This window comes from Benincasa hispida, chromosome 9, assembly GCF_027475165.1.
Source record: "Benincasa hispida cultivar pf3 chromosome 9, pf3_genome.v1.1, whole genome shotgun sequence".
Lineage (NCBI taxonomy): Eukaryota > Viridiplantae > Streptophyta > Magnoliopsida > Cucurbitales > Cucurbitaceae > Benincasa > Benincasa hispida.
In genome coordinates this window covers 99,877,645-99,890,563 of record NC_143486.1, presented here as the reverse complement: position 1 = coordinate 99,890,563, position 12,919 = coordinate 99,877,645, and the positions used below count along the sequence as shown (strand labels likewise).

At 34.1% G+C, this 12,919-nt stretch overlaps 1 protein-coding gene across 1 annotated transcript; it reads right to left on the bottom strand.

Moving 5' to 3' along the window:
* Positions 1–9,679: 9,679 nt before the first annotated feature.
* On the bottom strand, positions 9,680–11,956 carry LOC120086369 (aspartyl protease family protein 2-like). The gene has a single exon (XM_039042987.2). It carries the CDS (start codon positions 11,590–11,592, stop codon positions 9,913–9,915), a length of 1,680 nt encoding a protein of 559 aa, XP_038898915.1. The 5' UTR covers positions 11,593–11,956; the 3' UTR covers positions 9,680–9,912.
* Positions 11,957–12,919: the final 963 nt, after the last annotated feature.

Here is a 12,919-nt window from a genome sequence, read left to right as displayed (position 1 = left end):
TCTATAAAAGTTGAGAAACTATAGTCAAAGACTCAAAACAGAACAATCACCAAGCAAAATAAAATAAAATAAAAAATAAAAAATAAAAATCTAAAACCATTTATAATTATTCAATGTATACATTCAATAAACAAAGTAAGCAGATAAATCTAAAAGAACCACCAACACGAGTACTAAAAAAATCCACCAACAGTCCAACAAAAAAAAAAAGAAAAAAACACACAAAAACATTTTTACAAACTTTGAAATCTGTCACTGGAAATCTGAAATTTAGGCGACGGTCAAGGAGACGAAGAAGTGGAGATTTGAAATTAAAAAAAAAATGGCAAAGCTTAAAGATGAATCACTGATCAGAGTAAAAAAAGTGGAAACAGCAAGAACGGTACATGCGTAAAAGTGGAGATAGCAAGAACGGTACATGCGTACAATGGCGACGGTCATGAAGACGGAGACAGACACAGCGGAGATGGAGATAGAGATGGACACGGACACGGAGACAACAGAGATGGAGACGATACGATGGCGACAGAGGTTGAGTCGTCGAGGGTTAGCTCGGCCAATAGCTCATCGAAAATAATCGAGTCTAACTCGATCCACAAAATGAGTGAGGACACCACCACAATGGTTACCTTGGTATTCTCGGTGTGAGAATCCAAGAGTTGAGCTCTGTATGTTCTTGGATTGAGGAAGAGATTGAAGGTCTACAATCGAGAAGACGATTGAGCAAGTGGGAGATGAAACACTGTCTATCGTATAGACGATATGCTCGATCGTTTAGTAAAACGAAGCCTATCGCATAGACTTACTACTCGATCATGTAACAATGATCAAAAGGTCAATGATCGTATTGTCAACTCTTAAATGATCGTTTAGTCTTTCAATGACCATCGCTTAGTGAAACTCTTTCACTTGATAACTTGTCTCTGTAAGAACTTTTTGAATGAAATAACTTCTAAATTTAGGGAAAAAAAAATCCTTTTATCTCACAGTTACCATAAAACTACCAATAACCTCTCACTCAATCGGTTATTAGAGAAAAAGATTTAATTATCATATAATTAATATATTATAAATAAATATGATAACCAACTTACCATATTATATTTATAACCAATAGTTTTAATATTTCATCTTATGAAACATACAAACCATAGTTCTTTTTCCATTTTATGGTGCTTAATGTAAATCATATTTACATTAATTCCTCCACTTCATGTATCTCATACATCACACCAATTATATCATATATAATTAAATTTCCTCTTGTTAATTTGAACACTTCAAACTAACCCCAAAATCTGATTCTCAACTTAAATCCATTGAGCTTCCAAGGGGACCTTATGGACCTATAGCTTGAAGCTCTAACGGTACGTGAATAACTGACTAAAGTCTTTAGACATGGGATCCACCATCCGTTAACTGTCAGGCACTCCACTAAAGACCGAGAACTGCACTCTTCTCACTACAAATATATTTATGTGTTCATATCAACCAATCAACAATGCGATAACTCTTCACAGATCGCTTGTAAGTACAGCTGGGCCAATTTACCATTTTCCCCTGTAGTTACATCTAACTCCTTAAGTACCATTGATTCTTCTAATGAACAATAAGTCGTAGTCCTACTATGACCGGGTCCTCTCTTCTAAAGAGAGGGTGTGACCACTATGTTCAAAACCCGAAATCAACCATTAAGAGAGAAATCTAACTACTTACCCCTACTTCGGGGAAGGAATGAATTTCGTCTTGTGTGACTGAGTTCCCAACTCCCCAATCAGACAAACCCCGAAAAAGGTAGGCTTATTGAGTTGGCAATCTGGCCATTCTCACCCATATTAATCAAAGAACCGCCCTCATAGACATGAGTTCCCAATACACTTAGGATTAAGGTCATGTCACCTATGGTCGTTTTAGTGAGATGTAAGTCTCGAATTCGATTATCAACGACGTTATATAAAGAGACTAATAATCTTGTGGTCCGATCTTATACAAACTTTTTGTATAGGACACCCCCGCTCACATGTCTCTACATGAATGGTCAGGATTAAACTATCTGTAGTAGTTTACAACACTTGCAAACCTTTATAAAACGGGCTGTATCCGTAGTGTCACAAGGATAAAGGATCCCTTCTTTATCCTTATACTATAGACCATTTAAGTTATTACTTAATGCATGATTCACTTGTATATCTCATATGCATGCTTAAGTTTACATACAATAACCACGGATCTTTGTTTATTGGATATGAATAAATGCAAAAAAATAACTCTTATTTTATTAATAACAATATGTACAAACTGTTTACAAACTACGAGATTCTGGGAGAATTATGACACCAATTCCAACACCCTAGAGTTAAAAAAGATATATATATATATTAATATTTTATTAATTCCACTAATATTTTATTAATATCAAATAAATAAATAAATAAATAAATAAATATATATATATATATATTGATATTAAAAATTCGGGTTGGGTTGGGTCAACCCGATTTTTTCAAAATCCTAACCCAACCCAAAAAATAAAAAAAAATAAAAAAAAACCCAACCCAATCCAAACTTTAAACTAACCTAACTCAACTCTTTTATTTTGGATTGGGTAATCTGAATTGTTTGGGTTGTCGAGTCATTTGTGTTGGGGTTGATGCCCTAAAGTCTCGTGTCCTGTAGTTTGTAAACAGTTTATACGAACGCTTATGTTGTTAATATATGATATTTACTTCACATTTTGTTATTTTTGCTCATTTACTTGTTTTATTTGCTTTACCACAAACCAATAAACATAAAATCCTTGGTTATCTATATGTGACTTAAGCATGTATGTGGTGACATACAAGTGGATCATGTCTTGAGTGATAACTAAAATAGTTTGTAGTATATGGATATAGGAGGAAAACCTTATCCTGGTAACGCTATGGATGCGGCTCGCTTTGTGGAATGGTCATGAGTGTTGTGACTTGTCACAAATGGTCTGATCCTGATCATTCGTGTTGGGAACATGCGAGTGGGGCATCCTATACAAAGAGTTTGTATAAGACCTAACCACGAAGTGTAAACGTCTCGTTATATAACACCGTTTATGACAAAGACTTCACTTCACTAGGTGACCATAGGTAAACATGACCTTAATCCTGAGTGAGTTGGGAACTCCTGCCATTGAGGGCGGTCCTTTGATTTGTATGGGTGCAAGTGGCTAGGTCGCCGAGTCGAACTTACCATTTTGGGGATTCGTCTGATTTGGGAGCTGGGAACTCAACTACACAAGATGGAATTCAATCCTTCCCCGAGGCAGGGGTAAGTAGATAGATAACTTCCTTAAGGGTCGATTTCGGGGCTTAAACGATGTGGCGGGACACACATTCTCTTAGCCCGAGAGGTGTTCACACATAGTTGGACTATGTTGTATTTTTCATTAGAGGAATCAGTCGTACTTAAGTAGTGAGATGTAACTACTGGGGCATAACGATAATTTGGCCCAGTTGTACTTACGAGCATCTGTTAAGGGTCATCGTACTCATGATTGGTTATATCCGATGGACACAGAAATATATTTGTGGTAAGAAGAGTTCAACTGTTGGTCTTTATTGGAGTCTGACAGTTAACGAATGGTGGATCTCGTGGCTAGAGTTTAGCCAGCTATTCACGGACCGTTGGAGCTTCGAGTCACAGATTCATTAGGTCCCCTGAGTAGCTTGGATAAAGTCGAGAACCAGTATTTGGGTCAGCGCCACGTGCGAAGGGGGATGTTTTCAAGCGTGTGACCGACTGCCCCCATTTTCGCTTCACATTCTCTCTGCTGTTGCGGCTTGTGTGAGTGAGGGCCAGGCCTAGATCTACTAAGACAACCTCCATTATATGGGATCGCTTCACAAAGTTGGAAAAAAATAGTATTAGGTGCACGTGCAATTATTGTGGTAAATATTATTGTTGTGATACTACTTCTTGTGGGACTAGCAAATTATGGAAACACTTAAAAAAATAGTGTAAGAAGTATCCATATAAGGAGGAAGAAAAATGACAAAGTATTTTGACTCTTCAATCTTCTAATGATGGAATATGTGGTAGTAATTGTGTTACTACATTTTTTAGTCAACAAGCATGTAGAGAAGTGTGTGCTAAGATGTTAATTGTTGGTGAATTCCCATTCAAATTTATAGAGAATGAGAGTTTAGACATTTTTTGCAGTGTGTCTTATCCTAAGTTTGACCCTCTTTCAAGATTAACAATTGCTAGAGACATTTATCAACTTTATCTCAAGGAAAAAAAGAAATTGAAGTCATTTTTAGTTAGCAATTCTCAAAGGGTTTGTCTTACAACTGACATGTGGACTTTATTACAAAATTTTAACTACATGGTGCTCACTATACACTTCGTTGATTTAGAATAGGTTTTGCATAAAAAAGAAATTTGAACTTTTGTCAAGTTGCTAACCATAAGGGTGTGACGATTGGCAAGGTCATTGAGTGTTGTTTGTTGGAATGAGGATTGATAAAATCTTTTCCATAACTATTCATAATGCAAGTTCAAACGATGGAGCTATTTCGTATGTTAAGAAAAGACTTAGAAGTTGGAAAACTCTAGTCTTGGAAGGTGAATCATTACACATGAGATGTTGTACTCACATAATTAACTTGATTGTGAATGATGGATTGAAAGAAATGCACGATTTCCATCGTTAGTGTTTGTAATGTTGTAAGTTATGTAAGATTGTCTCGTAAGAGATTGAAAAATTTTAAAGCTTGTGTGGAGCAAGAGAAAATAGAATGCAAAGCTCTTGTTTTTTTGGACATGGAAATAAGATGGAACTCTACTTATCTTATGCTTGAGCATGCACTCAAATTTGATAAAGCTTTTCAAATATTAGAGGAAGAGGAGCTGGATTGTCAGGATTGTTTTGCCAAAGATGATCATGGAAAGAAGAAGGTAGGGCCACCAAGTAATTCTGTTTGGAAAAATATTGAAGTATTTGTCATGTTTTTTAAGGTATTCTATGATGTCACGCGAAGATAAGCGGTTCTTTATATGTGACTGCAAATTCTTACTTTCATGAGATGGGATGAGTATTAATGAGCTTTTAATTCGTTGAAGCAAAGAACATAACTCTATTTTGCATACTATGGTTGTAAATATGAAGGCAAGGTATGACAAATATTGGGGTTCATTTGACAAAATAACAAGCTTGTATTGACAAATATTGGGGTTCATTTGACAAAATAACAAGCTTGTATTTCTAACTGTGGTGCTTGATCCTCATTATAATTTGGATTATATATGCTTTTGTTTTGAAAGTGTTAATGATGATGCTATGGCTAAAGCTCTTGCTGATGGGATTGAATCTTATTTGATGTGTTTATATAATTTTTACAAATCACAAGTTAATGGCTTTGGTGATGATTTGAGTGTCCAAAGTTGTGTTTATGAACAAGTTGAATCAAGTGATAGTTCAAGACTATTGAGTTCGGGAATTATTGTTGAGACTGACCCGAGTGGTCTTGTATTATCACGATACAAGAAAAGAAGAGAAGAAAAACATACTTTAGAATTGAGGAATGATGTAGATCAATATTTTTCTGACCCTAGTGAAGAGCTAAGTGATCATTTTGATGTTCTGGGTTGGTGGAAACTAAATGGCTATAAATACCGAGTTTTATCAAAAATTGCTCAAGATGTTTTTGTCGTTCCAGTGTCTACTGTGGCTTCTGAATCAGGATTTAGTACAGGATGGAGGATTCTTGATTCTTTTAGAAGTTCGTTATCACCTAAAACAGTGAAAGCTTTTATTGGTACACAAAATTGGATCCGTGGCGAAATATTCTTATTAGATCTTCCTACACAGCTTGAAGAAGTGAAGATTTGTGAAAAAATTGAGAGTGGTAAGTGGTGCCTCCAACTTTATTGTTATTCATTTGTTGCAATTTACTATGCATTTTTATATGGCATTATATACCTTTATATTGTCTTTCTAGATAATGTCCAACCCTCAATCACAACACAAAAATGAAACTCCATGGGTTGACAATTTTTATGGTAAGTTGAATTCTTATATGATGTATCTTTTTATTTTGTATTGTTGGTTTATTTTATTTAAACTAACTTGAAATGTTTTTAAATTTTCAGGACTAAGTTGAATGCTCGTGATGCTAATAAATGTGGATTTAGAAGTTTGGTTCATATTTTAGTCGTTGGCTGTCGTTATGTAATTCTATAGAATTAATAACTTATGTGGTTGTGTATTGTATTCTATTAATGTTGTACTTTATGTTTGTGGCTAATTATGGATTCATGGATATGTGGTTTCACATATATGGATATATTGTACTTTATGTTTTAGAAATTTGATTCATGGATATGCTTCTGACTACGGATTATGGATATACCAATTAATGTTTAAAGACTATTTTACGTTTATATTTATCTTGGATAAATGTTTTTATAATGATTAGGTTGTTGCAAGGTTTCTTAATCTACCAAAAACAGGAAGGAAAAAAAAACACAACCCGACAATCCAACCCAACTCAACCCGTGTACACCTCTACCTTATAGTTCATGCTTAATTTCAATTTTATCTTTATGGTTATGAAATTGGAATCTAGTGTTTTTAATTTTGACGTAGTTGTAGTTTTAATTTGATCACAATGGTGAGTTAAATCTTACAAGTCATTTCTAAATTCTTTTTACCTGCCTAAATGCAATACAAAGTTAAATGACAATAACATGACGTAGTCAAATAAAAGAAAATGTCGTGTAAATTGTTACAGGATATTCTCGTCATAAATATAGATGAGTTATGTCATTATGTAAGTATTTTAAAGGGACTACTTGACCTATAAAAATAAAAAAATAAAAAAAAAAATAAAAGCATTTTATGATGTAGTGTTATGTCCACCATGATCCGATGTTTAAATCAGTGTTTAGAGCATGTGTGATGTTGAGTTAGGCTAGGATGGTGTGTATTTAGAGATGTCTAATTTTTTTACGGGGACGGATCCTGAGAGGTGGGAAAAAAATTCCTCGTGAGTTAAACGGGGACGGGGACGGAGATGCATTCTCCGTCCCTGCTCTCGACCCTGGTCTCCCTGTTCCCTGTCCCCATCCCGATTAGTTTTTACATATTTATTTAATATAGTTATCTAATGCTATGTTATTATTATTATATAAATATTACATTTAAATTTTAAATTTGATTATTTATTAGGAATAATGATAATATGTTTAAATTGAATGTCTAAATTTATATTATATATATGAATAATTTGATTTATATTTATTTCTTTCTACTAAAAAATAATTAGCTTTTTTAGGCCAAAATTTAAGTAATTTATCTTTAAATTCAAATGGTCATATAAAACTAACCATAATAAACAATTTAGTGATAAAGTTAATTATTTAATTAAAATTTGCTTACATTAGTGATTTAAATTAATTGACATTTTACAAAAAAAAAAAAGTAATGAAAAAAATTTCCATGGAGAACTCGATCCCCGCGAATTCCCCACCCCGATCCCCATAGAGAATTTCACAGGATGGAGAATGAAATGGAGAGCAGGGACGGAGATAGAGAATGGCATTCCCGCCCTGCCTCGCTCCGTAGACATCTCTATATGTACCTCGTTAATAGATTTGTCCATTGTATTTGTACTCACATTCACCAACTCATTCGTCACAGTCGTATTATGGCAGCTTTGTTTACTTCATCAGTAAAAGAATAGGGACAAGTGGCTCGAGTTAAGGCATAGCTTGGCACTTCATATCCTCCATGTACGGTTAGTGTTCCTCCTTACCTCAACCAAGGGATCCGACTTATGAAATTCAAGGCTACTCCATAACATAGATTTAAATAAATAAATAAATAAATAACATATAATATGTTTAACGTGATTATATACAAGGTCTCTGAGAAATTAGGAAACTCCATAATTAAGTCTAAACTTTTAAACCTATAGAGACCATATTGACATCACGTATTATTTTTTCAATATTTTTTATATTTTTTTTCCTTAATTAATATGTGTACAAACAAAATCCAACTCCTACATATTACCAATGTGACAAGTTAACGGGTTTTTTTTTCCTTTTTTTTTTTAAGTATTTCTCTAAATTTTCATTAGTTCACTAAATTTCATTTACTATGTAATTATATTAAGTTCATTTGATGGGAGACTAAATTGTTAAAACATAGATGAATAAAATAAAACCTTAGAGAATAATTAATTTGAAAAAAGAAAACAAAATTGTCATTGATTCAATTATAACGATGAACTATTTATTAGTTAGAAGTGGAATGTAATTAACAACTCTTATATTGTCGATGTGATCCTTGATGTTTAGTACTAACTATAGTCATTGTTGTAGATGTGAGATTCCCATTAGTTTGATAATATAGAGAATGTAGACCATAAATTAGAGGGTTTTTTTTTAAAACAAAAAAAACAAAAAAACAAAAAAAATCAGTATAACAAATATTGGCAAAGAACTATCATCTTTAAACTTTAGCTTTAAAGAGTAGATATTTTATCTGCTAATATACCACTCTATTGACCCTAAAAATTTAGGTCGAATTTGGTAACTATTGGATTTTTTAAAATTAAGTCTACATTATTTTTACCTTTAAGTTTCTTTATTTGTTATCTATATTTTTTTTTATCAATGGTTGAAAAACCAAATCAATTTCTGAAAAAAAATATTTACAATATTGTTTTTATTTTTAGAATTTGACTAGTAATTCAATCGTTGTATTCAAGAAATATGCAAATTATGGTAAGAAATAGAGAGGAAATATACTTTATTTTTAAAAATAAAAAAACGAAAAATGATTTGTAAATCAAGCCTGTAAACACCACTTCCACCCCTAAATTTCTTCATTTTTTTAATCTACCAATGTTTTAAAAAATCAAGTCAAATTTTATTTTTTTAAAATTTGACTAAAAATTTAACATTGTATTTAGAAAAACGTAAATCATAACCAAAGAAGGGAGAAAAAATAGATTGAATCTTTAAAAACAAAAATAAAAAATAAAATTATTATTAAACAAAACCTAAGTACCAAATCAAGTTTTAAATTTCAATTTCACACCTCTTATATTAAAAAAACCAACCTTAAAATTTTGACTATTGACTAGTTGGTGGAATTTTCAATTTAATCAGCACAATCTCAATCTCTTCGAGAATCAAAGCACTCTCCTAAGATTGAATAATTAATTCAAGTTTAAAATAAACTCGTTGTCTACCTATTTTGACTCCAACAATGTTTTGGCTTCCATGGTAGGTAACACCCTAATTATTTCAACAAATTTAATATTAATAACCATTTGATAACTCTTTCATTTGTAGTTTTTATTTTTTAAAATTAAGTCTATAACAATACTTTTACATCCAAATTTCTTCATTTGATATATTCTTTTTTACCAATGATTTAAAAAGCCTAAGCCAGATTTTGAAAAGTAAAAAAAATTGTTTTTAAAAAGTTTTTTTTTGTTTTTTAAGGAAAATTTTTACAGATGGAAAAAATGTCAACTTCTAATAACGTTTATCACACAGTATGGTTTATATCCGTCATAGACACTTATAGACTTCTATCCGAAAATATTAAAATTTACTACTTTGTATAAATAGTTTCTCTCATTTTTCTATTTTTAAAATCATAATCACCCACATTTTGTAGAGGAAATAAAAATGAAGGAAAAATAAACGAAAATTTCATAGATGAAAAAAAAATGATGTTTTTTCACTACAAATTCAGTCAATTTCTGTATGCACTATGGCTCCTCTGTCTTTTTTTCGAGGAGAAAAATTAAATTATTTAATACTAAAAAAAATAATTGATAATAATTTAATAATACAACAAAGAACTGTGTTATTCTTCTTCTTCCGGCTAAGATCAAGATTATGTATAGAGATGGAGTTAAATTAAACTTCAGCACATCTCATCGGAGCGTAGCCCAATCTTGAATTCTTCGTATCGTACAATATATGAAAATTCTGCTGCTGGTAATTTCCGATGATCGACAGTGCTGATTTTGGAGTTCCCAACATCGCTAAGCAAACTATATCCAATTGATCGATTCTGATGAAATAATTCTCCACCGGAAAGTTCCACACTGCGCCGTCGCCGAACTGGATGCCGAATTCTGGAAATTTCAGTTCATCAGTGCCGGAGACGTTGTAGCAAGGATGTAAGATCGGAAAATCTTCAACTAGTTTATAGCCTTTCACTTTCCTCAAGAATGCTTCCTTGATGATCCGGTAAGCCGGATCGGAGAAATAGCTGAGAGTTGTGCCGGAATCGATGATTGTTCCACCGGCGCCATCGGCGGAGAGGTTCCAATTCTCCTCCGGAATTTGGAGTCTCTCTCCTCCAACGAAGATCGACTTGATTTGTAGGTAGTAGAATGTATCGACTGGATTTTCCTTTCCGCCGATCAGAGATGTGAAATTCAGTTCTGGATGAGTTAATAAATCTCTGTCTTCACCGAAAATCAGTTTGCTGCTCACGCTCGTATCGCTGTTTCGATCGACGAGACAGTAAGAGAAGGAATGGCCGTAGAGCGATTGAAGCTGTGATGAGAAAGAGAGAGGCCCTCGGCCAAGCCCTAATAATCCGGCGGCGCCATGGAAGAGACCTCGGTTCCAATGGCCGCATCCGAACATCACATTCTCCACTCGACGGAACTCCGACTTCCCCGTCGTCGACGAGGTCAGATTGACAGTGAACGTTTCGAGCGCGAAATCGCCGGTGGTGTTCGAACTGTCACCGTACCAGTAAAAATAAGGGCACGATTGCGTCTCGAATTTGCACGGCTGCGGCGGATCTGGAGATGAAACTAAATGACATCGAGGATCATTACAGGTAATGTTTCTGAATGAAATTGAATCTTTAGGATCGTAGTAAGGTCCGTTTTGCTCGAAACAATCGTAGCAAGGGACACATTGAATCCAGTTCAAATCGCTTCCAGTATCGAGAATCAGAGAAAAGTGTTTAGGCGGAGAACCGACGAAGACGTCAATAAAGTATTCGCCAGAGCCGAGACTGACGCCAGATTCCAAAGTCGCAATAAGCTGACCGGAGAAGTAATCGGCGTAAGATTCCGGCGATTCGGCCGGAGAAACGGCCTCCGTTGGCTTCTTCTGCTCGACATTGCTCTTTTTCAATCTCGAAGTCGTATCTTGATTCTTCCTCTCGGCGATTCTGGTATGAAGCGTCTGGATTCTTGCCAAATCCCTAACAGCAGATTCAGTAATCGATTCCTTCGGCTCGTTCGCTCGACTCGTTGACCGCTTTTTCAGGTGAAGCTTCACCGATTGTTTCACTGAATCCGCCATTAAAGTCTCTGTCTCATCTTCTTCACCTTCCTTTCCGAAGCTACAAGGAGCACTCGCGGATGAAGTAGCAATACCGGAGCTAAGATTTTCCGGCAATTCGATTCCGAAAATACCAGAGCGATTGGAGTTGTCGAATCCTTGAGGAACATGCGCTTCAACAACCGAATCAAATACACCGGAGAACAGCAAAAGGAAAATCAATGTAAGAAACACTTTGCAATTATGAAATCCTCTGCTACTGCCTGTTTGGTTACCGAGAAAATCCATTACGCATCACTTCAAATGATGAATGAAGAATCAACTAGTTTCACAGAGCTAACGGAATGAAAGAATTAAATCAAGTCGAAATTGAGATGAAGTAAAATCAGATTCCACAGAAATCAAGAACAAACGAAACAGGAATTGTGAAGACCAGGAGGCGAAATCCCGGAAAAGAGAAGCGCGAAATCGGGGAGGAGAGAGAGAGAGAGAAATGAAAGTTAAAGAGGAAAAAGAAATGAAATGAAAAGCGAAGAGACGGATTTGTAATAAATATGGGAGAGAGCTTTGAATGTGGGGCGCAATTCAATTCAACGCGCTTTCATATTAAAATTTTCGAGATATTCAAATTTATAATTTTTTTTAATTAATACAAAATTTATAGAAATTGAGAGGCTGCAAAATACAAAAAGAAGTTGCATTTTGCCAACTTTCTTTTTTTTTTTTTCCTTTTTTGAAAATGAAGAAAATTATTACTGAAGATCAGAAATAAGCTCTTTTTGAGCTAAAGTTAAAAGCCTATTAGAAAAATAACCAACCCAACAATTAGTGGGATTAGAGTTGTTTACAAAAGATGCTAAAGAATGAGCTAAAGAACTGAACTTTAGGGGTGATTGAAAAAGAAGCATAGAAGCATAGAGCTAAAAGGATTCCATTATACTCTTACACCAAACACCCATTTCGTTCCTGAGGAAGAATTTTCATTGAGAGCATTGATAGCAATAAGAGATTTTCGTTGGGTTGTATGTTCTAAAACTCGTAATTTATATACAGTAAATATATTTTGTTTATAATAAAGTTGTCATTGAGATTTATTCAATAAAGTTATTATTGAATGAGTAAATTGCACTAGTAATAGCCTAAATCCAATAAACTAGTGAACCCTTGGTTATAACATGGATACTTGAATTTTATGTGAAGACATAAAAGATGATCAGGTTTGAGTATATAGCCAAAATGATCTATAAGTATGAAGATAGAGTTAGGTACCATATCCTTGTAATACTATGAATATGACCTGCTTTGTATTAGATATAAATGATGCGATTCCAAAATCGTTCATGTGGAGACATGCGAATGGGGGTATCCTATGCAAAAGATGTTTACATAAGACCGAACCACGAAGTAGTCACTTTTCTTTATAACGACCGTTTACTGTTAAAATTGACTATTTCAATCTGATAACCTAAGGTAACTTGATTTCAATCCTGAGCTAACTATGAACTCCTATTTACTTGGGATTATCTTTTAATCTGCATAGGTGAGAGTGGCTCAATGGCATCGCTCAATAAGTCTCCTATTTTAGTATTGTTTCCTAGTCTTGAACAAGGGGCCT